This window comes from Dendropsophus ebraccatus, chromosome 6, assembly GCF_027789765.1.
Source record: "Dendropsophus ebraccatus isolate aDenEbr1 chromosome 6, aDenEbr1.pat, whole genome shotgun sequence".
Lineage (NCBI taxonomy): Eukaryota > Metazoa > Chordata > Amphibia > Anura > Hylidae > Dendropsophus > Dendropsophus ebraccatus.
Genome location: NC_091459.1, coordinates 77,940,557 through 77,963,270, shown reverse-complemented (window position 1 = coordinate 77,963,270; position 22,714 = coordinate 77,940,557). Strand labels below are relative to the sequence as shown.

The window sequence follows — 22,714 nt, the reverse complement described above, 5'->3', positions numbered from 1 at the left end:
ACACATGAAACAAGAAGGATGAGCTCATCCTTCTTGTTTCATGTACATATGAATGCTAGCATAGACTCAGGACACTAGGTGGTGTCCTGTACAAGGCAAAATATGAATGTCACCTGAATATCACCTGAAACTTGAAAATTGATTACCTGTGCTTAGGCTAGGCTTTCAGATGGATGATATCTGCCTCTGCACCTCTATTATCAACAGTTTGGAGGGGCCATGGTTGGTCCAGCAGTTTATTAAGCACAGCTCCATACTTGTAGCAATACTTGTGCCTTGTATTACAAATACTTCATATTCATCCAAATTCAAAACAGTAAAGCTAAGCACAGCCCCTCCAAACAGCTGACCGGCAGGGGGTGCAGAGAGTCAGGAACCCACCAATGTTGTTTGATGGCCGGCCTGTTTTTCAACTTTGTGCTGGATAGCACTTTTAGGTAAAAACACAGGCCCCCAGCTTATGTTCTAGGATTAGAAACTTCTAATCTAGCATTGTCACCATACAGATGCTAAAATATACAGTCTTGGTCATAGTGGCACATTTATTCTGTTCCTTTAAAGTTCTTATCATACATGTTTAATTCATGTGATTACATTTTCTATAACAAGTAGACTATTTCAAAGCAGATACAATCTCTGGATTTATTCATACCTTTTTCTCAGAATACCACAGTACAATGTAATGTCCGCAGAAAGATGGTTTCTTGTTTCACATACCTGCAAAACCAGTTCTGTATTAAGTAAACAGAGTAATCTTATAACATCTGAAAGCTCTGTAAATCCCAGTAACATAAAGCTAGGGAGGTTAAAGGAGGTTCCCACTGTAACGAATTGATGGCTGATCATATAAAACTTGTTAGATTGAACATGTTCCTACTGTATATATATATATGTAAATATTACTCATAATGTATATTGATGTTGTTTTCCATTTGAATGCGGTTCAGCTGCTGACGTTCTGCTTCAGACAGTGCCCAGCGTTGCATTCCCAGTTCCTTGAGCTTTGGTAGCTTTACCAGATTGGATAGCAAATGAATGAACCATGGTCCACATTCATGAGATGACGCCGGTCTCAAGCTAATATCTAATTCAACAATGTTCTTCAGAGCAGGCACACTTTCAAAGAATAGAGACCACCCTTCATCAGACACTGTGTCGTTGTAGGCTATGTCAAGCTGCTCTAAGCTTTCCAGATGACCATTTTGTGCTGCCGAGGCTGAAATTAAAGGACAATGAAATAGAAGATTATGATACTTTATTACATTACATGTAGTTTGCCCTCTAGATGGGCAGAGGAGCTACTTCCATAGAGAATGCTTTAAAGAGGCACTGCCATGACAGAGAGACATGTCAAAAGTTTTGACAGGTCCATGTCTGAGTGTTCAAACCCTGACCAGTCGTGAGAAACGAGCCAGGAGAAGTCCGCGGCTCACTGTCGCATGATAAGACGTTTCATAATGAAAGTCTTTAAGGCTTTTTTCTCACTGACACAAAGCAGGGAGCGGACCGTGTGCAGCCTTAGGTCTAGGCTCTCTCTGACTAATCTAGGGCCAATATAACGTTCTGTATGAAAATCCTCTACTAGCCCATTTTTTCCTCTGTCTTTTTAAACTGCAAGATAAAAAAAAGTGTTGGAAAAGTTATTCTAAAAGGCGACCAATCAGCAGGATTATGCTGATACAGCTGCCAGTGGCACACAATAGATCGCTATAGCAGCTCTCCTACCATACAAGTGGTGTCTACCTGGTTATTTTATATAGGGGAAAAATGTTTTTCATTCAGGAGCACAAGACCGGGAAAGGGGCAGCATCTAGTCATCTGGGCGAAGAGCTGTCTGTGACTAGTCACAGCTCTCTGTCTGTCAGAGCACTCTGCAAGAATGACTGACAGGCAGAGAGATGGCACTTTAAGTCCAGATGACTAGTTGCCTTCTTCATGCCTTGTGCGCAGGAATAAAACACTTTTTCCCTGTTACAGGTCTTCCATGTCCTTGTTCCGTGTAAACCGTGTTCCGTGTAGAATGCCATCAGCAAATGTTCATTCAGCTATTTCTCCTGACCGTTCCCCCATTCCTTTCACAGACATGAATGTATGCATGCATTCAGTGGGAAGAGGGGAATCAGTTGCCAACAAACACCTCTGGCAGTGGCTTATTTATCATGAGAACAATGAATTTGGTATGTTGAAATCCAATATACCTGAAACTGTTTCCCCCTACATCTACCATCAGGTAAAGGTCAGGACACACTAACATGGAATAGATGTTCTTCGATTCCCGACAGTATGAATAATGTTTATGGTCACCTAAAACAACAAGCTTGTTTGTTATATAGCACAAACATTATTACCTATGACTGCCAGGTCCTGTGTAACCAGATTGCAGCTGCTCAGCAGGAGGCTTTGTAGGCCTGTAGCAGATTTCAGAGTTTCAGATAGCAGCTTCAGGTTTCCACCAACACATTTATTCCAGGAAAGATCCAGCATTTCAAGGTCCATTAGGTAATGTGAGGCTTCAGCTACGGATAATTGGTATAGTTACTTGCACTGTACAAAGCACCTGTCCTCTACTTTAACATATACTACATGGTGCATTTATGGTCAGATACAGACAATGATATGAACTCATCATTTAGGAAAACCATTTAGGAAAATGGCAGTGAAGAATTCTCTAGACTACTCTTATTATTTTAGTAATTAAGGTTGGGTTGACACTTAATATTTTGAACCCATTTTGGACACTGCGTATACTAAAACCAGAAGTGGAGGTGACACCGAAAACCTTTCTCGTATTGTTTTTCTCTGTGCTGGCTCCACTCCTGGTTCTGGTAAAATATACTGACTAAAATAAGTTCCAAATACTGACAATTAACCTATTTAGGCATTTCTAATTCAACATTGTGCTCAGAGAGTGATCATTTGCCAATATGTTGCAGTAATATTGAGATATAAATCCATACCTAGGCCTGCAAAGGATTCTTTCTTTAATGTGCAGTTGCTGATATTCACAGATTTCAACTTGGGCAAAAAACGTAGTCGGCTGAAAAGATGTTCAGAAGAAAGGCCAATACTTTTGTTAGATGATAAATCCAGAGACTGAAGGTTGGATAGAAGTGGTATGACCTGGGCTGTAAAAATACTAATCATTAGACACAATCTCACAGTTCCTCTGTTTCTACTACTAGTTGACCCGTCAGACTGCCCAGTACACCTCAGGTTGTCGAACCGACAGGACAGAGGTAAGAGGCTTACCCCTACCCGTCGGTACATGTGATTGGGACCCCTGCAGCCTCCTGCTTGTTCTGTCACTGAGTTCCTTAACCCCTTCAAGACCAAGCCTATTTGGCCCTTAAAGGGGTAGTGCGGCGGTAAAGAATTATTGACAGAATAACACACATTACAAAGTTATACAACTTTGTAATGTATGTTATGTCTGTGAATGGCCCCCTTCCCCGTGTCCCACCACCCCCACCCGTGTACCCAGAAGTGTGGTGCGCTATACATACCTGTCACGTGCTGACTCGGCCGACGCGGCCGTGTCATCGGCCAAACTGTGCTCAGCCAATCGCGGCTGAGCATCTGATGACGCTGAAGAGGGCGGCCAGCACTCAGGACGCTCGGAGGGATTCGGCCCGGCCATCCGAAGACATCGCAGACTGAAGATCGGAGACGAGTCGGCACGTGACAGGTATGTATAGCGCACCACACTTCCGGGTACACGGGTGGGGGTGGTGGGACACGGGGAAGGGGGCCATTTACAGACATAACATACATTACAAAGTTGTATAACTTTGTAATGTGTGTTATTCTGTCAATAATTCTTTACCGCCGCACAACCCTTTAATGACCAGGCTCATTTTTCAAAATCTGACCTGTCTCACTTTATACGCTTATAGCTCAGTGATGCTTTAACGTATGCTAGCGATTCTGAGATTGTTTTTTCATCACATATGGCGCTTTATATTAGTGGCAAAATTTGGTCACTACTATGTGTGTTTTTTGTGAAAAACATCAAAATATCATAAAAAATTAAAAAAATTTGCATTTTATGAACTTTGAAATTCTCTGCTTCTAAAAAAGAACGTCGTATCACATAAATTAGTTACTAAGTCACATTACCGATATGCCCTCTTTATTCTGGCTTCATTTCATAAACATATTTAACTTTTTTAGGGTGTTACGGGGCTTAGAAATTTATCAGCAAATTACCACATTTTCGTGAAAGTTTTCAAAACTGATTTTTTTAGGGACCAGTTCTTTATTCACACGAACGGTCTAGCAGCGAGATTCTCGCTGCGAGTCCGGCAGGTCCTGGCAGTTCCCACAAACTATATACTCGCTGCGGTCTGTGAATATACCGTTCGTGTGAATATACCCTTTAAGTTGATTTAGGAGGCTTGTATACTGGAAACCCCCATAAGTGACCCCATTTTGGAAACTACACACCTTAAAGAATTAATCTAGGGGTATAATGAGCATTTTAACCCTACAGGGGCTGGAGGAACGTATTCACCATGAAGCCGTAAAAAAAATGAAAAATTAAAATTTTCCAATAATATATACGTTTAGATTAAAGTTTCTTATTTTCAAAAGGAACATGAGAGAAAAAGCACCCCAAAATATGTAACGCAGGTTCTCCTGAGTAGAGCGGTACCCCATATGTGGGCATAAACCACTGTATGGGCACACAGCAGGGCTCAGAAGGAAGGGAGCGCCAATTAGCTTTTCCATTGCAGATTTTGCTGAAGAATTTTCCAAGCGCCAGGTGCGTTTGCAGTGTCAGCAGAGAGAACCCATAAGTCACCCCATTTTGGAAAGTTCACCCCTCAAAGAATTCATCTTGGGGTAGGATGAGCATTTTGACCCCACAGGTATTAGAGGAAAGTATTCAAAATTGGCCAGTAAAAATGAAAAACTTGAATTTTTCCAATAATATGTTGGTTTAGTTTGAAGTTTCTTCATTTCACGAGGAACAGGAGAGAAAACGTACCCTAAAATCTGTAACGCAGGTTCTCCTGAGTAGAACGGTACCCCATATGTGGGCATAAACCACTGTGTGGGCTCACAGTGGGGCTCAGAAGGGAAGGAGTGCCAATTTGCTGGAGCAAAACCGCAGCTAGTAATAGTTATTACAATAGCGCAGTTACTAAAATAAAAAAATAAAAAATGAGATTACAGGTAATGTCGGGTGGTTACGGACAGTCTGGGGTGGTTCTGGGTAATCTGGAGGTGGTTACGGGCAACCTGGGGTGGTTGTGGGTAATCTGGGGTGGATACGGTCAACATGGGGTGGTCAGGGGCAACCTGCTGTGGTTACAGCAACCTGGGGTGGTTACAGGCAACCTGCTGTGGTTACAGGAAACATGGGGTGGTTACGGGCAACGTCGGGTGGTTACGGACAATCTGGAGTGGTTACGGACAATCTGGGGTAGTTACGGACAATCTGGGGTGGTTAAGGATAAACTGAAGTGCTTATAGGTAATCTGAGGTGGGTACCTGTAATCTGGTGGGGTTACGGGCAATCTGGAGGGGGTCATTGGCAATTTGGGGTGGTTAGAGGACACGTGCGGTGGTCAGAGGCAAGGTGCGGTGGTCAGAGGCAAGGTGGGGTGGTCAGAGGCAAGGTGCGGTGGTCAGAGTCGATGTGCGGTGGTCAGAAGCAAGGTGCGGCGGTCAGAGGCAAGGTGCGGTGGTCAGAGGCGACGTGCGGCGGTCAGAGGCAACGTACGGTGGTCAGAGGTAACGTGTGGTGGTTGCATGCAATCTGGGGGGTTACATGTAATCTGGCATGATTACGGGCAACCTGGGGTGGTTATGCGCAACATGCAGTGGTTACAGGCAACCTGGGGGGGTTACAGACAATCTAGGATTGTTACAGATAGACTGAAGTGCTTATAGGTAATCTGGGGTGGGTACATGTAATTTGGGGTGGTTACAGGCAATCTGGGGTGATTACAGACAATTTGGAGGGGGTCACTGGCAACGTGCGGTGGTTACGGGCAACGTGCGGTGGTTACGTGTAATCTGGGGGGTTACGTGCAATCTGTCGTGATTACAGACAACCTGTGGTGGTTACGGGCAACCTGGGGCGGTTACGGTAATCTTTGAGGGTTAGGGGTAATTTGGGAGTAAACTGCAATTATTACTATAATAAAAAGTTTGTGTTTTACTTTTTTATATGTTTGTCACTTTTTGTACTTTATACAATCATTTTCACTGTATTACTATGATTACTGTGATATTTTCTATCACAGTAATCATAGTTCAGTGACAGAGACCAAAATGGTCTCTGTCACTTAAAATTTTCAGAGCTTGGCTGGTTGTGGAGCGCATGCGCACTTCATAACCAGCCAGGACGCTGACCAGCCAGCCTGGACGCTGAAGAGGAAGGACCTCCCTGGATCCGGTGAGTATATGGGGAAGGGGGGGGGGGGGGGACTGGGGGGGTGGCGGGCGCGGCATCACATTTTATCCCCTGTCACCAATCATTTATGGTGACAGGGGATAAAAAGTGCTGGCAGCACATGGTACAAGCGATCAGCGGTATATAGTATATACCGCTGATCGCCTGTACAGGGACCCCGCAGGGGGGTCCCCGATCACTGCCCCATGGTCCCCGATCACTGCCCCATGGGGGGAGATGAAATGCAGCGCCAGCACCGGCCCGTTAGGGACTGCCGTATCGGGGGTCACTAAGGGGTTAATGAGGGTCGGCTGCGGGATCGCAGCTGATTCTCATTACCTCCGGTGCTGGACTCAGATGAGAGTGGGATCGCTATCTCTGCAGTGATCCTGCTCTCATCACAAAGCCCCCTGAAGTCAAGAACGTATATATACATTCCTACTGCACGGGGTATGTGCAATAGGAACGTATATATACATGTTACTGAAGCGAAGGAGTTAAACGCTGCAATTGCTATAGATCGCGGCAATTAAGGGGTTAATGAAACGCAGATGCAGCAGCGGTCCCTCACACATCAAACTCCTTCAGTGTCAGGAACGTGTATATAAGTTCCTGGTGCACTTGGTATGCGCAGCAGGAACGTACATCTACGTATTGCTAACGGGAAGGGGTTAACTAATTCTTAATCTATGCAATAGTAAAGATTGTTTGTATTTTTCCCTATAACACTGTTGGTTGTTGGTGTTGTATCTTTGTACTATAAAATAAAAGAATTTTCTATATCCTGGAAACACAGCTGGATATATGAGAGATACTGTGTATCTCCTTGATGCAACAGCTATCTAACAGTGTCAACAGTTTGGAACATGATTTGGAGCAGATAGATTCTATTTATAGAGAATGTATCACCGCTAAAGATGAGCGAACCTTGAGCATGCTCAAGTCCATCCGAACCCGATCGTTCGGCATTTGCTTAGCGGTGGCTGCTGAACTTAGATAAAGCCCTAAGGCTATGTGGAAAACATGGATACAGCCAATGACTATATCAATGTTTTCCAGACAACCGTAGAGCTTTATCCAACTTCAGCAGCCACCGCTAATCAAATGCCGAACGATCGGGTTCGGATGGACTCGAGCATGCTCCAGGTTCGCTCATCTCTAATCGCTACTTTAATTGACCGAAACCAGATACTAATACAAATATATATGGTCTTATTTGTCTTTTAATTCAATTTTCAATACCATTGGGCCATCTTGCTTGAGCTTTTAGAAATATGACAACACAAATCCTGTGTTAACCATATGCCAGAGTCATCTTTCACTGTCTGTGATGTAAATGAGGAAACCGCTAAAAGTTTTCCATAAAGCACAGATGTCAGCTTATTATTACGCCCAGTAGCCAGAATGAAAACTGCAAGGTTTCAAGATAAAGCTGTGACAATGAAAATAAAGTAAATCACCATAAATCCTTATAATGTATGTTGAGCATAAACAAAACTTGATTTAAGTGGCATTTTCTAATGACACATTCCCTTTGAATGTGATTTGAAATGGTTGTCATGTTTAAAGAGTACCTGGTAATATTAATACTGATGTTACAAATAAAAAAAAAGCCTTACTTAGTGCTGTAACATCTTCACTGGAAAGGGAGCATTGATGAATATCTAGTAGTTCCAGTTGTTTAAACGCTGTTAGTTGTGCTGCAGCCTCACAGAATCCACCTCCTGTTGCCTTATTGCATGATAAATCCAGTTTCCGTAAATAAGGCCAATACTGGAAAGCAGAACCTTAAATAAAGAAAAAAAAAATTGACAACCAATTGTCTCTTGGGAAGATGGGAAAAAGAGATTCCATAAAGGCATATACTGTATATTTCACTGTATTATCTTATGCAAATACCTAATGGAGGATAACAGCTGGTTACTAAAGATGAGCGGATTTTCCGAAGTTCGGGTTCGTAGGCTGTATCCACCCCCTGCACGGAGCCGGCAGACAGCGGGAGTCAGATGCCGATAGTTCAGGTTCATACGAACCCCAACTTCGGGAAATCTGCTCATCTCTACTGGTTACATGCATACACATATATATTATAACACATGACAGGTAAAACCTCATACACATATCATATACAACTTGGTCAAAGTGGTGAGTGGTTACAAAGAACATCTCTGTTTGGAGGACCTGTTCTGTCCTGCGTTACATAGACAACCCACTGATGTGACTGGACATCATTTCCTGGACTCAGAAGAGTGGTTGACCACAATATGACTACATCCTGTCTATTTGCTGGATGTAGAATGTGTTTGGGCAGGTAGGCCACTCTTGCAGTCCTGCACAAAAGAAAGGATACATTTGGAAAATGGACGGAATGTAGACACAATATTATGACTACATTGTACTCATTTTCACATTTTGTGGACATATAGACTGGCTTGGGTGAAAAAACAGGATGTGAACTTAGCCTCAAGAAATAAAAAAATAAAAATAAAATAAAAACACTTATTATGTGCCCTTCAGCCAGTCACTGACCTAAGTGGTCACATCAGTAGCATAATTTGGTGGTTGGCGTGGTGGGGAGCGGCTGCTCCTGGGCCCACACAGGTAGGGGGCCCACTTAAGATTTCCCCAGTTAATGCTGTCCACAAAAGCTATTGCTATTGACTTAACAAATGTCTATTGGCTGTAGGTGCCCCCTGGCCAGAAACCAGTGCTCCTGGGGGGCCCACACAGCTACCGAATGTTGTGTCTGACCATTTAGCTGTATGCGCTTGTATGCAAGGAAAAAATACAGTTGAATGCAGCAGGGTGATTGACAAGGCGAGCAGAGCATTGGCTCTCCACCCTGCCAATCACTGTTGTGGCCACAAGAGGCCGTTCCCTTCCTTAGAGCTAGTGATGTCACTCATGCGCTTACAGAGCGGGGAGAGAGTTGACATCAGAAGACTGCAGTACTGCAACCGCACAGCAGTTAAGTATGGCTTTTTCCCCCTTAGTTATAGAGGAGGAGACCTATGTGGGTGAGTGGGCTAATGCCTGGCGGTTGGGCTATGGGATGTGCTGGCTAACTGAAAAGGGGGTACCTAATTTGGAGGTACAGTCTACTCACAGTGGTGGTGGTGGTTGGGGTGTCTAACCACCAGGAGATTACCAGGAAGACTACTGCTAAAGACGGGGGTGGCTGCATGGGGAATACATACCAGGGGGATTATCTACATGAGATGGTGCTGGAGGGGATGCCTACATGGAGGATACTACCTTTTTTTTTGAGGGGGGGGGGATTGCCTGCACAGAGAGGTCTAAAGACTAGATAGAAGCACAGAGGGGAGTCTAACATCTATATGAGGGCACAGAGGGCCCTAACTACTACTACATAGAAACAGAGGGAAATAATAACTATATTGGGGCACAGAAGGCCTAACTACTATATGAATTCACAGAGAAGACGAATTTCATTATGAAGGTACAGGGGGGCATGACTACTTTATGGGGGTACACAGGGAAGGTCTATCTTCTATATGGTGGAACAAGGGGTTAATAAAATCTACTATGTTAGGGTATAGATGGTGGCTTTTTTACAATATGAGAGCATAGAGGGACCCTGCGAACTATATGAGGGCTAAAATTGGGTCTAAATACTACATGGAGGCATAAATTGGCTGCTCTCATATACCCTGTACACCATGATTATCAGGGCTGATTTCTCCTACATTTTTAATGCATTGTCATGCATTGTTTCTATAGATTAGTAAAGTAATTATTCCATTTAGTTGTGTTGCAGTAGTCTGGCTTCTTTGTTATTCGGAAAGCATTGTCATTTACTGAGGTTGGTTGGGGGCCCACTGAGACTCACTCCCCCCCCCCCCCCCCCAGGCTGAACCTCTGTGCATGAACGTATAACCATTGAGTCCAGCTAAGTTGTAGTGGTCACATGGATGTACCGCACATCACCCCACAAGGATCACAGCTGAGAGACACTTTGTTCAGTTTATTGAATAACCCATTTGAATAAGTTCAGAAAAGTACTATTTGTCTAATAACCTCAACACAGCACTACCTCTAACCTCCAGCCATTCTTCATGCTGCACCATGGCAGCATGTTACTATGTATAACTAGGTGGCTACTACATAGTAAGGAGGGCAGGGAAGGCAAGGGTAGTGGTTTATTGGAGACTGCCAGTTATGTTTTGAGATGGAGGCTTGGAGAAGATAAGCAGATGTACTAAGGCTGTAAATATTGTAGGACATATACAGTAGTTACTAACTTACTCAGAAAAGTGATGCTGTCCTGCCGTAGACCAGTGGAACGCAGTTTTAAAACACACAAACTTGAGCAGTGTTTCAGTTCTTCAGTGATAGTCTTCATTGCAGTTCCAAGCTCTTTGTTTGCTGAAAGTTCCAAAAATTCTATTTTGGACATCTTGCTTAAAACCTGTGCTAAAATATGGAGAACAAAGATTATTCACTTAAAGTGATGTTCATATCTACACAAAAAAACATCAGCAAACCAATGTTTCCTTTGCCCACTGCCTCTCTTTATTTCCTCCCCCCAAAAAAAGATTTATGCACCTTGTACCTCCTGCTTTGGTAGAGGGGTTGCAGTGTCACAATGTCATGCAAAATGCAGTGGTCATCTAAGATGGATAGATAGAGGAATAGAGGTTTTCTATGGGAATTTACTGTGGCTCTGGACAGTTCCTGTCTCGGACAGAGGTGGCAGCAGAGAGCACCATGTCAGACTGAAAAGAAAATACCACTTCCTGCAGGACATACAGCAGTCGATCAGATGCCATAACTAAAGCACAATTTCAGTCTTTGCTATGGCACCCCACTTCTTCCATGTACATCACTTGACCACTGGATGAGAGAGAGCGAGAGAAAGAAAATGAGAGAGACAATTGATGTGTTTACCTAGTGACTCCCCATCCTCTGCTTTAAGGCTACACTCTGTTAAACTTAATGACTTCAATTCACAACTGCTTGAGAAGTGCTGTGTGAGTCTGGATAAGGCTCCTCCAAGATCACTGTTCCATGATAAATCCAGTACTTGCAGGTTAGGAATATGCTGAAGTGCTTCTCCTGTATGGATAATTTTACTGTTACTAAACATTATTTATAATATTCTTTTCATTATTATAACAATTATTACATGAGTATATTTAGTCTCGATTATATATCTGTTAGGCCCCATTCACACGTCCGTGTCAGTTTTTGCTGTCAGGAAATCCTGATCAGGAGGCCACAAATGTCATCAGGAAAGTATCAGGATTTCCTGACAGTAATCCGTTTTCACCTTCAGGAAACCATCAGGAAAAACTTTCAGGATTTCCTGATCAGAAGAAAAATAGGACACGATCAGAGATGTATTTCTGCAAACTGGATGGTCACAGCTTGCAGAAGTACAACTCCCATCATGCCCGGCTGACAGGTCATGATGGGGGTTGTACTTCTGCAGTCTGTGGTTACCCAGGTTGCAGGACATGATGGGAGTAGTACTTCTGCAACCTGGATGGCCACAGGCTGCAGAAGTACAACTCCCATCATGACCTCTCAGCAGGACATGGTGGGACAACCCCTACCTCATAAAGTTGGTTAATACAGAGTCTGTCTTGTGCAGCAACAAGCAGGACATGGAGAGAAGTGCTTAGCCTTATGCTTCTTCCGCCTGGTTTATAGCCATTGGAGAGGGTCTGAATGCTCTCACCCCAACCTAAACTTGTTGTCAAAACCTTTTTTTTTAATTAAATGACAAGGACAATTTAAATAGGCATCGACATTTATAAAAACAAATTTGATATATCTATCATTAAAACTTTCCAGGGAATGTCAGGGCAAAGTGCATTCTTTCCCAGCATTCTGTCCTATGAGGAGAATCATCGTGTAAGTGTATGGGACCAGTTTGCTTACATAGACACAGAACAGGAGAGAAGCACATGGCCTGCTCGTTCTAGTAATCTCTGGTCTCTGGACACTCAGACGCCAGCCAATAAAAACTTCTGACATGTCCCTAGGACATGAATTTATCAGATTCTTACAGTGCTTTCTAAAGGTGTTATAGCTTGTAGAAAAATCTTTGAACAAACTTTTTTACTCACACTTTTTAGACTCAAATTTGCAGTGATCTGTGTTACATTCTATACAATACATCTCTAGCCAAAGTAAAGTGACAAGTAGAATGCAGCTTCAAGTAATCCATTCATATATTTATTTTTAGGGAGGCGATTAGAACATGTGAATATTCTGAGTAATAAAGATGATACTTCTCCCACACCTTAAATGTAAACATATGCATGTGGAGCGCACAACAGTATGGATTCTCCCTCTAGACTCGGCTTTCATCAGGATTCATATTAGCAGATTTATTTTACTATAAAAGTTTTAAATAGGCTATGTGTAATTGTATGGAACTAGAAAGGTTTTACAGAGCTGCACAATACTTAATAGACAAGCAAGCGCTCATTTGTAGGCTGATCAGCGTGTAAGGAGGTTTATATTACTGTTACTTGTTTGCTGTGACCAATACGGACTGAACACAAGAAATTTAAGCTAGTGTCCCAGATCCTAGAAAGATATATTTGGTATAGTAAACCCTTAGAGTTGTAAAACCTGTTCTGGTACTGAGAGAGATAACCAGTATTGCATTGTTGTTGATATCTTTGGCTATTCTCTGCTTCATGTACTTCATTGATTTCTGATCTTTTATTTCATCTGGCAAGTGGGTCCTAATATATTCACAAGGTGGGTTGGCAGCATATCTTTTCAGTGGTACCAGTGGCGGATTATAATGTGGGCGGTTTGGGCGGCCGCCTGGGGCCCAAGGCTCCGGGGGGGCCCATGCCACGCCGCCCACATTATAATGCCGCCCGGGAGGCCCCCTTCCCCTCGCCACTGCACTCTTGTGACCGCAAGCGTTGTTTCGCTTGTGGTCACAAGAGTCTCCGGCTGCCTCCGGCTGATGCGCGGCTGCCGGGGGTGTCCCGTCCTCTCCCCGGCAGCGCGCATCACACAGCTCCCTGTACGCCTGGGGCCCTGACTTCCCGTACTGGGAGCGCACGTTAGAGACGCTCTGTGTACCGGAAGTCAGGGCCCAGGCGGCACTAGGAGCTGTGTGATGCGCACGCTGCCGGGGAGAGGACGGGACATCCCCGGCAGCCGCGCATCAGCCGGAGACTGCAGAAGGAGAGAGGATCGACGGGGGAACGCAGGGTAGGTGAGTTGTATTTTGTTATTTTTGTGTTATTTACTGACTGCTGTGCAAGGGGGAAAGAGGGGGACCATCTATAAAGGGGGAAAGAGTGGGGCCATCTATAAGGGGGGAAAGAGGGGGGCCATCTATAAGGGGGGAAAGAGGGGGGCCATCTATAGAGGGGGAAAGAGGGGGACCATCTATAAGGGGGGAAAGAGGGGGACCATCTATAGAGGGGAAAGAGGGGAACCATCTATAGAGGGGAAAGAGGGGGGCCATCTATAAGGGGGAAAGAGGGGGACCATCTATAAAGCGGGACCATCTCCTATAGGATTAGCAGCCTCCTCTCCTGACATCCTCTGTGCTGCTGGGACCTCCCCTATAGATCAGCACCCTCCTCTCCTGACATCCTCTGTGTTGCTGGGCGCTGCGACCTCCACTATAAGACGAGCACCCTCCTCTCCTGACATCCTCTGTGCTGCTGTGACCTCCCCTATAGATCAGCACCCTCTTCTCCTGACATCCTCTGTGCTGCTAGGACCTCCCCTATAGATCAGCACCCTCCTCTCCTGACATCCTCTGTGCTGCTGGGACCTCCCCTATAAGATCAGCACCCACCTCTCCTGACATCCTCTGTGCTGCTCGGACCTCTCCTATAGATCAGCACCCTCTTCTCCTGACATCCTCTGTGCTGCTCAGACCTCCCCTATAGATCAGCACCCTCCTCTCCTGACATCCTCTGTGCTGCTCGGACCTCTCCTATAGATCAGCACCCTCCTCTCCTGACATCCTCTGTGCTGCTGTGACCTCCCCTATAGATCAGCACCCTCTTCTCCTGACATCCTCTGTGCTGCTCGGACCTCTCCTATAGATCAGCACCCTCTTCTCCTGACATCCTCTGTGCTGCTCAGACCTCCCCTATAGATCAGCACCCTCCTCTCCTGACATCCTCTGTGCTGCTCGGACATCTCCTATAGATCAGCACCCTCCTCTCCTGACATCCTCTGTGCTGCTGTGACCTCCCCTATAGATCAGCACCCTCCTCTCCTGACATCCTCTGTGCTGCTCGGACCTCTCCTATAGATCAGCACCCTCTTCTCCTGACATCCTCTGTGCTGCTCGGACCTCCCCTATAGATCAGCACCCTCCTCTCCTGACATCCTCTGTGCTGCTCGGACATCTCCTATAGATCAGCACCCTCCTCTCCTGACATCCTCTGTGCTGCTGTGACCTCCCCTATAGATCAGCACCCTCCTCTCCTGACATCCTCTGTGCTGTGGGAAACTGCGACCTCCCCTATAAGATCAGCACCCTCCTCTCTTTCCATCCTCTGTGCTGCTGTGACCTTGGGGGGGGGGACATCAGGGGACCAGTTGAGGTGGCAATATGTTTATTGGGGGCAGTGGAGGTGGGGTGGGCAATGCTTACTGGGGGTAGCAGCAAGGGACCGAACATTATGTTTATTGGGGCCAGCAGGGAGGGGAGGCAGGCAGTGTTTATTGGGGACAGCGGGGGGGGGGGGGGGGCAGTAGCGGATTATAATGTGGGCAAATTGACTGGGGGGGGGCAGGTTGGGTGGACAGCCTGGGGCCCAGGGTACATTTAATCTGCCACTGAGTGGTACCCACCTACCTTACAGTACTAAAAAGATTCACTTATGGGATCTGCGCAATGTGTAACAATGGGACCCCAAAACTGAAATGGCAAACTGTTTGGTTATGCCTATCCCCAGAAAATCATACCTAAAGCACCAGCATCGTCAGCAGTCAAACCACAGTTGCTTAGGCTCAGTATTCTTAGTCTAGTGACATGACAGAGATGTGGGGCCAGTAACACCATAGATCCACCAACCAACTCATTCCAAGAAAGATTCATTTCTTCAACATCTGGGAGAAATGGCATCAGTGAAGCTGAGGGAAGATATAAGTGTTGTTGAAAATATTCATTAAAGGGGTAGTGCGGCGCTGAGAAATTATTCACAAAATAACACACATTTAAAAAGTTATACAACTTTGTAATGTATGTTATGTATGTGAATGGCCCCCTTCCACCTGCTCCTGCCCCCCTGTCGGCCCCCCTCTGCCGCGTCATAACTGTGCTCAGCCACCATTGGCTGAGCACAGTTATGCTCAGCCAATCGCAGCTGAGCACAGTTATGACGCGGCAGAGGGGGGGCTGGCATGAGGGACGGCAGGAGCAGGTTGGCCGGCCTCCCGAAGATTACATCATTGTCAGAAGACGGCGGACAGGGGTTGACACGAATCAAGTATGTATAATGCACTACAATTCCAGGTCCACGGGCGGGGGGCGGGGAACACGGGGAAGGGGGACATTCACATACATAACATACAATACAAAGTTGTATTACTTTGTAATGTGTGTTATTTTGTGAATAATTTCTTAGCGCCGCACTACCCCTTTAACAGTACTTGGTTATAAGGAAAGATACTGACTAAATAATAATAATTGCTGCATTTTTAAACATTTACTGTGGAGAGAAGAAGGAGACAAGTTTTTCAATTCAATGTATGCAAAAAATGTTTAAAGTGTCACTGTCGTTTAAATTTTTTTTTGCAGAAATCAATAGTACAGGCGATTTTAAGAAACTTTGTAATTGGGTTTATTAGCCGAAAAATGCATTTTTATCTGTCTTCATGGTTATCTATGGAAAGGGGAGGGGTGGAGGAAAATGAGGCACCAAAACAGGACAACAAAGAGTTACTTTACAGCTACATCACCAGGCTATCTCCTCTGAATCTCCTCTGTAATCCTTTGTTCTCTGCTCTCTGCCAGTGACTAATCTCCCTACTCCCTCCTCCCCCCTCCCCTCTCCATAGAACAGACAGGGCTCGACTGATGTAAACTAGTGAAGATTTCCTGATAATGAGCAGTGGATGAGAGGAAGGGAGGGGGGGAACTGGGGAAAGCCTTTTTGAATGCAGATAATGGCATATTTGCCTAATAAACTTAATTACAAAGTTTCTTAAAATAGCCTGACTGATTTTTGTAAAAAAAAAACCAAAAACAACGACAGTGACTCTTTAACCTAACTTATCATCTCGTCATCCTAAAGCTGAAAACTTTGAAGTATTGAAAAAAGTATTGAAAAAAAGCGCCACCCCTGCCCATGACCTGTCTGGTATTACAGCTCAGCTCCATTCACTTGAATGGGGCAGTGACTGTTTCTACAATATAGTAGCCATATTTTTCTAATTTCATACACATACACATAAATAGTTCTTTATAAGGTAAAATGTGCATACAGTGTTACCTAATAAGAGGAAATATAATAAAATGCTATCAACAGTGATCAACTAAAATAGCATTACTGCTGTAAACTTTCACTTACCAAGCTCCTTTACGCCAGTAGCTGTCAGACCACAGTTATTTAGGTTTATAAAGTGAATTTCTGCTTTTTTACCATACTTCTCCATAAACTGGTTCACCTTCCACCAGCCGCTATCTGGATCAAGCTGATCCTCCTCTGTGCAATACAAAATATAGTCAGCAAACTGATATACTGTATAGTTATTGTAGTGTAGTACAGAAACTATCCCAGCGGGGATCCAAGTATGACCTTTATGACAATAAAGTGTCACTATCATAGTGTTACTGTCATTTAAAGCGACTCTGTACCCACAATCCCCCCCCCCCCCCCAAACCGCTTGTACCTTCGGATAGCTGCTTTTAATCCAAGATCTGTCCTGGGGTCCGTTCGGCAGGGGATGCAGTTATTGTCATAAAAACAACTTTTAATCCTGCAGCGCTATGTCTAACGGTCAGGGCTTACATTTGTATATGCATTAGGCTGGCACACCCTCTCTGTCCTTCCTCCCCACCCTCCTCCTCATTAAGAATGCTCCATGCAGATTGCTTCCTATTCCCCACCTGTGTATATTGAACATGGGCTGGATCGTTAATACACCTGTGCAAAGCTCAAACAGCAGTAAATGTTCCTGGATCATTCCTAATGATGAGGAGGGTGGGGAGGAAGGACAGAGAGGGTGTGCCAGCCTAATGCATATACAAATGTAAGCCCCAGCCGTTAGACACAGCGCTGCAGGATTAAAATTTGTTTTTATGACAATAACTGCATCCCCTGCTGAACGGACCCCAGGACAGATCTTGGATTAAAAGCAGCTATCCGAAGGTACAAGTGGTTTGGGGGGACAGATTGTGAGTACAGAGTCACTTTAAGAAGACCTTTGTCTCAAAAACATGTCAAAGGTTTTGATCATTTGTTGTCTGGGTGCTCAGAACCTGACAGGTGAATAGAGTGAGCAAAGAGAAGGGCATGGCTGAGTGCTTCCCTCCCTAACTTGCTGCAGCAGAGGGATTCTATAGTATCCCCATGGAACCCATCTCCTGCAGTAAGATGGGGAAATCCGTAAGCCAGCGACGTGGTCAGTAAAGGTCAGAATCAAATCATTCCAACACTCTGTATGGATGTGTAAACTGCACCTGTGAAGCTCTGTATGGTGTAATATTTTTCCATAGTGTTTCGAGATGGTGTTCTGCACAAGCACCATATGAATTTTGAATGATTTCCTGCTTCAAAACTGGTCATTCTATGTAACAGCTTGAAGGAGACAAATGGTGCTGATGTGGCAGTGTGGATCCATATACATCTCAATACACACATATGGCATTACACAGAGGTACAAAACCATTATAGGCTAATATTACCATTATATTATAGCTTAGGTCTGTGTGCATGAGCCTTTATTCTCCAATAACCAAAAGTGACTTCACATTTTGCAGACTACTAGATGTTCTTAAAGGGTCACAGCCAGTATGCATTGCCACATACTCTCTACACTTCGATGTGGAGAGACGCAGCTGAGGCAAGGCAACTGTCCTATGCCCGGAAGATTCTGTACACAAGCCATATTAATAATAATAGGGTTGTGCGCACAACTCGCTGGGCTTGGTAGCCCAATCTTTTGGAATGATATTCATCCCTCAACAGTAAAGTGTGAAAGCATGTGGTATGGCATCATGGCAATGACCCTTTACAATGCTCACCAAGGTTTTATTAATGGTCTCCAGGAAAACTGTAAATTTGCTAATTTATAGGCCCCAAGTGCTAATTTAATTAGCATTATTTGATTATTTTCAAACTGTAACACAATGGACTAAACATGTAAAATCTTCTCTTAAGGTGGCCATACGCATTAAATATGACCCCTATGACAATGTACCTTGTCAGCATTGCAACAACTGCAATAGAGGAAGAAAAACATCCGAATGCACACACCCAATCGCAGAAAATGTCTCTTTATTCATCTTTCTTGCACAAACGTGACATAGTCCATGCGGGTAATAGGAACACCAACACCCTCCACTGATGATCAAGATCGTAAACTCGTTTGCTGTGCCTTTACATGCCACGAGAAATCGAGCAGATGGGCTGCAGGAACGAACCTTGTATTGTTCATACAGCTCTAGAAACTGACAGCACAGATATGGATATAACAGTATCTGTGTTGTCAGTTTTCAGACCACAAACAGTCTATACTTACCATCTGCGCAGCTTGTGATCCAGTATCTGGCTCTCCAGTCCTTAAAGGGAACCTGTCACGCGGTGTACCGAGGCAGAGCCTGCCCAAACCCCCGGTGGAGCCCTGGATACTTACTCTTTCCTGGACCCCGTACCGGGACAGAGATATCGCCTTCGGAAGCTGAGCACGCGCTGTATGCTAATTACCAGAGGTGAGTCCGATGTCCATAGAGAATGACTGGAGCAGTCATTTTCTATGGGCGTCGGACACATCTCTGGTGAGCGCGCGCACGGCTTCCGATGGCGATATCTCCGTCCCGAGACCGGGTCCAGGAGCAGGACTTCCAGTAAAGAGTAAGTATCCAGGACTCCACGGGGGGGTCAGGCAGGCTCTGTCACACCGTGTGACAGGTTCCCTTCAAACCGTCTGAATCTTCAGGCCCTGCCCCTCTGTCTGTCAGTCATTCTGGAGGCGGCGGCCTGAAGTTACAATTATAACGGCCGGATGACCAGAGAACCAGATGCCAGATCACAAGCAGCGTGGCTGGTAAATGTAGAAACTAACAGCATGGATACATATATATTTGTGCTGTCAGTTTCCATTTATCTTTCTTGGCGGCACAAGATTTTAAAGCAGTTTCCAAGCAGACAATCAATCGGGCCCAGTCTTCTGCTGATTGCTGTCACTTTTACACAAGTCAATTATTGGCTGTAGGAGCGTTTCTAGTGACGCTCCTGGTTGATAATCGGCCTGTGTAAAAGGCCCTTGAGGGTTATTGTACAGTATTTTATGTAGTTTTTATAGCTACATATATATACACCTTATTTGCTGACCTTTTGTAGTGCTGCTCTCTTCTTTTCCTTTTCCCTGATCCCCATAATTCCCAGGTCCTGGCTTGGTATCAGAGACTTGTTCCCTCTCACCATTTGTTGTCTTTGTAGCCTCTTTATCAAATGCCTTGAAGAATCTCTTCACTTGGAATATGTCACTCTTTCCTTTATCTGACTTTTTCCTTTGTATCTGGCTAAACAACATATCAAATGGAGACCTTTTCGGTACTTGTTCCTCCTTCTTCTCTGATCCTTGTTAAATGGAAAAAGGAACATGGCTGCTTAGTATATAGTAGTAAAGAAGAATATACCAGTACTACATAAGGTGCATTTTTGTGTATATATTATATTTTATTTTTAGTTTGATATATCATGAATACATTTTTATAATTTTGCTATATTATATTATTTAAAAGATAGGGCTGTGGTGGTCTTGAGGACTAAAGAATCTCCTATACTACTTTATTCATTATTTGCCCGTTTCTAGGTAAGGGCATTTTTAGTTGAACCTCGACCTACTCAGGAATACAATTGTGAGCTGCACCTATACACCCTTCAGTACTACATAATTATAAGAATAAAGGAACAGGAACTTATCCCCTATCCATAGACCAGAATTATTATTATGCTCCCAAAGTCCCTGAATGGGGCAGCAGCATGCATATGCGACTCAATGCTCCATTCATAAGCATGGAGGACCCCATTCTGGAGGGATTCTTGTGGATAGGGTATACGTTTTTTTTAACCTAGAACAGTTCATACATCCTAACTCTATGAAGAACCAGATTTATGAGCCATATTTCATCTTCCATGGAGTTCACACCAAATTACCACTAATCTGCTGTGGATTCTGCAGATAATCTGCAGCTGTGACTGACTTCTGTTGTGGATTAACATGTGACTCGGCACGCTGAATCGCTGTATGGAGCTAATCTGCATCCATTGTAAGCATACTGTGATTGTTACAGATTTTCCGTGGTGAATGGGGTTGAGGGGATATTCTGCACTCAAAGCAAGTATAGGTAGATACTGTAGTTTCTAATTTATTGATTATGTTATTGGTGATTGATTTTATAGACAGGTATAAATGCAACATGGGCACTTGGAGATAACCAATATGCTTGAACAATTTAATTACAAACTGTTTTGCAGAGAAATGTGCATAATAGATCAGGATCCTCCTGTGATGCTGCAAACTTGGCCTAGTGGGAATGGCCATGTGCAGATCTCCTGGATTTAATGCAGATCTTCAGTGCAGATTTTATTGCTGAAATCCGCAACTAAACAAAGAACAATGTTAGTGAATGGGGTTTAAAAAAACCTCCATCCACACACAATACAGCAGATTTGGGGCATATATGCAACACATATCAAAATCCACAATATCTAGTGTTGTGCGGATTTCATCTGTTGCATCACATGACTATATGGCTATGCACACACCAAGTAAAAAAAAAAAGGGAGAGAAAAGATGCCCGCTTTCCTTTTTAAATGACGCCAGTTATTACAGAATTTTAATTGACCTCAATGGAATGCATTGAATTCGATGGAATGATGGAAGTCGATGGAATAATGGAAGTTGCGTGCGCAGACATCAAAATAATGATCATGCACATTACTCATGGATGTCTTTTGTAATCAATGCACATTATTCTATTGTTGTTAACACACACTTTTTCTTTTTTCACTGTCCTTTCACCTACTTTACTATTAATTAAAGAAACACCAAAAGGGCATTTGGACTGGTGTCCAAAATGCGAATTGGTTGACGTCATTTTCAAGATAAAAACAGAAAGAAAAAACGTCTTGTGAACATAGCCTCTCAATGATTTCATATATCTTTTTTTTTCCATTGATTTATTATGTTACTAAACACTAACAATTAAATGGAGAGGACATTTTCAGATTGGCCACACTAATGATAATTCACCATAGCGCACTGTGCATTCAGACCCTTATTATTCACAAATCAATAATAACACTTTACAAAATAATAATTACGTATAAAAAAAGACTAATTAAAACATTGCTCCAGGTACTCTTTCCTATTGTTACTACCTCATTTGCTTAGATGGTAAATACAGGTCTGCAGTCATACAACTTGTTGCACGAGTCTTTCATTCAATTCACTGGAAATGTTGATACCACTCCCTGTTCTTAAGATCGCATTCACAGTACATCTAAATTATCACTGTCTTTGCTAGCATACCTTTATTGTCCATGCTTTCTACCGTCTTACAGAGGTTGTGTGCACCAAGATGTTGAGAATGTTGGGGGTACGTCCTTTGATTTTACCACTTCAGGTAGCTAGTAGCATTCATCGTTTCAGCTTGAGACCCAAGGCTTTGTCTGTGCACATACGCCATCCTGCATTCCTGTCCACTGTACTAGACTGAAGTAGAAAGGTGTGATCATGTAACCAGACAAGCTCCTCTGCACAGAACAGTCCTATCTACACTAGAACAGGTAATGCAGCAGCGCAAGACATGACAACCCAGGAAATAAGCAGGTGGACTTTGGCTTAAAACTTTAAGTATGAGTTGCCAAGAGGAATGCTGGTAAGAGGCTGAGTCAGTCGCTAGCTCAGGTTACAGAATAAGAAACGTAAAATATGTTGATTGTGGACTATAGAGTACAATGTACAATTCGAACACCTAAATTCCACCATACTGTGTTCCAATAATACTGATACACAGTGATCAAATACCAGCTACATACATACAACTAATATTTGGGATATACCATGTTTAAATAATACTTACAATTACATTGTGTGGTAGTCACAAGCTACAGGTGTCCC

The 22,714-nt window shown here is 43.8% G+C and overlaps 1 protein-coding gene across 1 annotated transcript; it reads right to left on the bottom strand.

Annotated features, from left to right (window-relative positions):
* Positions 1–90: 90 nt before the first annotated feature.
* On the bottom strand, positions 91–22,395 carry LRRC31 (leucine rich repeat containing 31). Its single transcript, XM_069973822.1, has 10 exons — positions 22,124–22,395; positions 19,918–20,166; positions 16,933–17,067; positions 15,326–15,493; positions 11,309–11,476; positions 10,667–10,834; positions 8,020–8,187; positions 2,958–3,125; positions 2,349–2,516; positions 91–1,216 (listed from the first exon to the last, which is right to left on the bottom strand). The coding sequence occupies exons 1-10, from the start codon at positions 22,134–22,136 to the stop codon at positions 900–902; spliced, it is 1,722 nt and encodes a 573-aa protein (XP_069829923.1). The 5' UTR covers positions 22,137–22,395; the 3' UTR covers positions 91–899.
* Between the last annotated feature and the right edge of the window lie 319 nt (positions 22,396–22,714).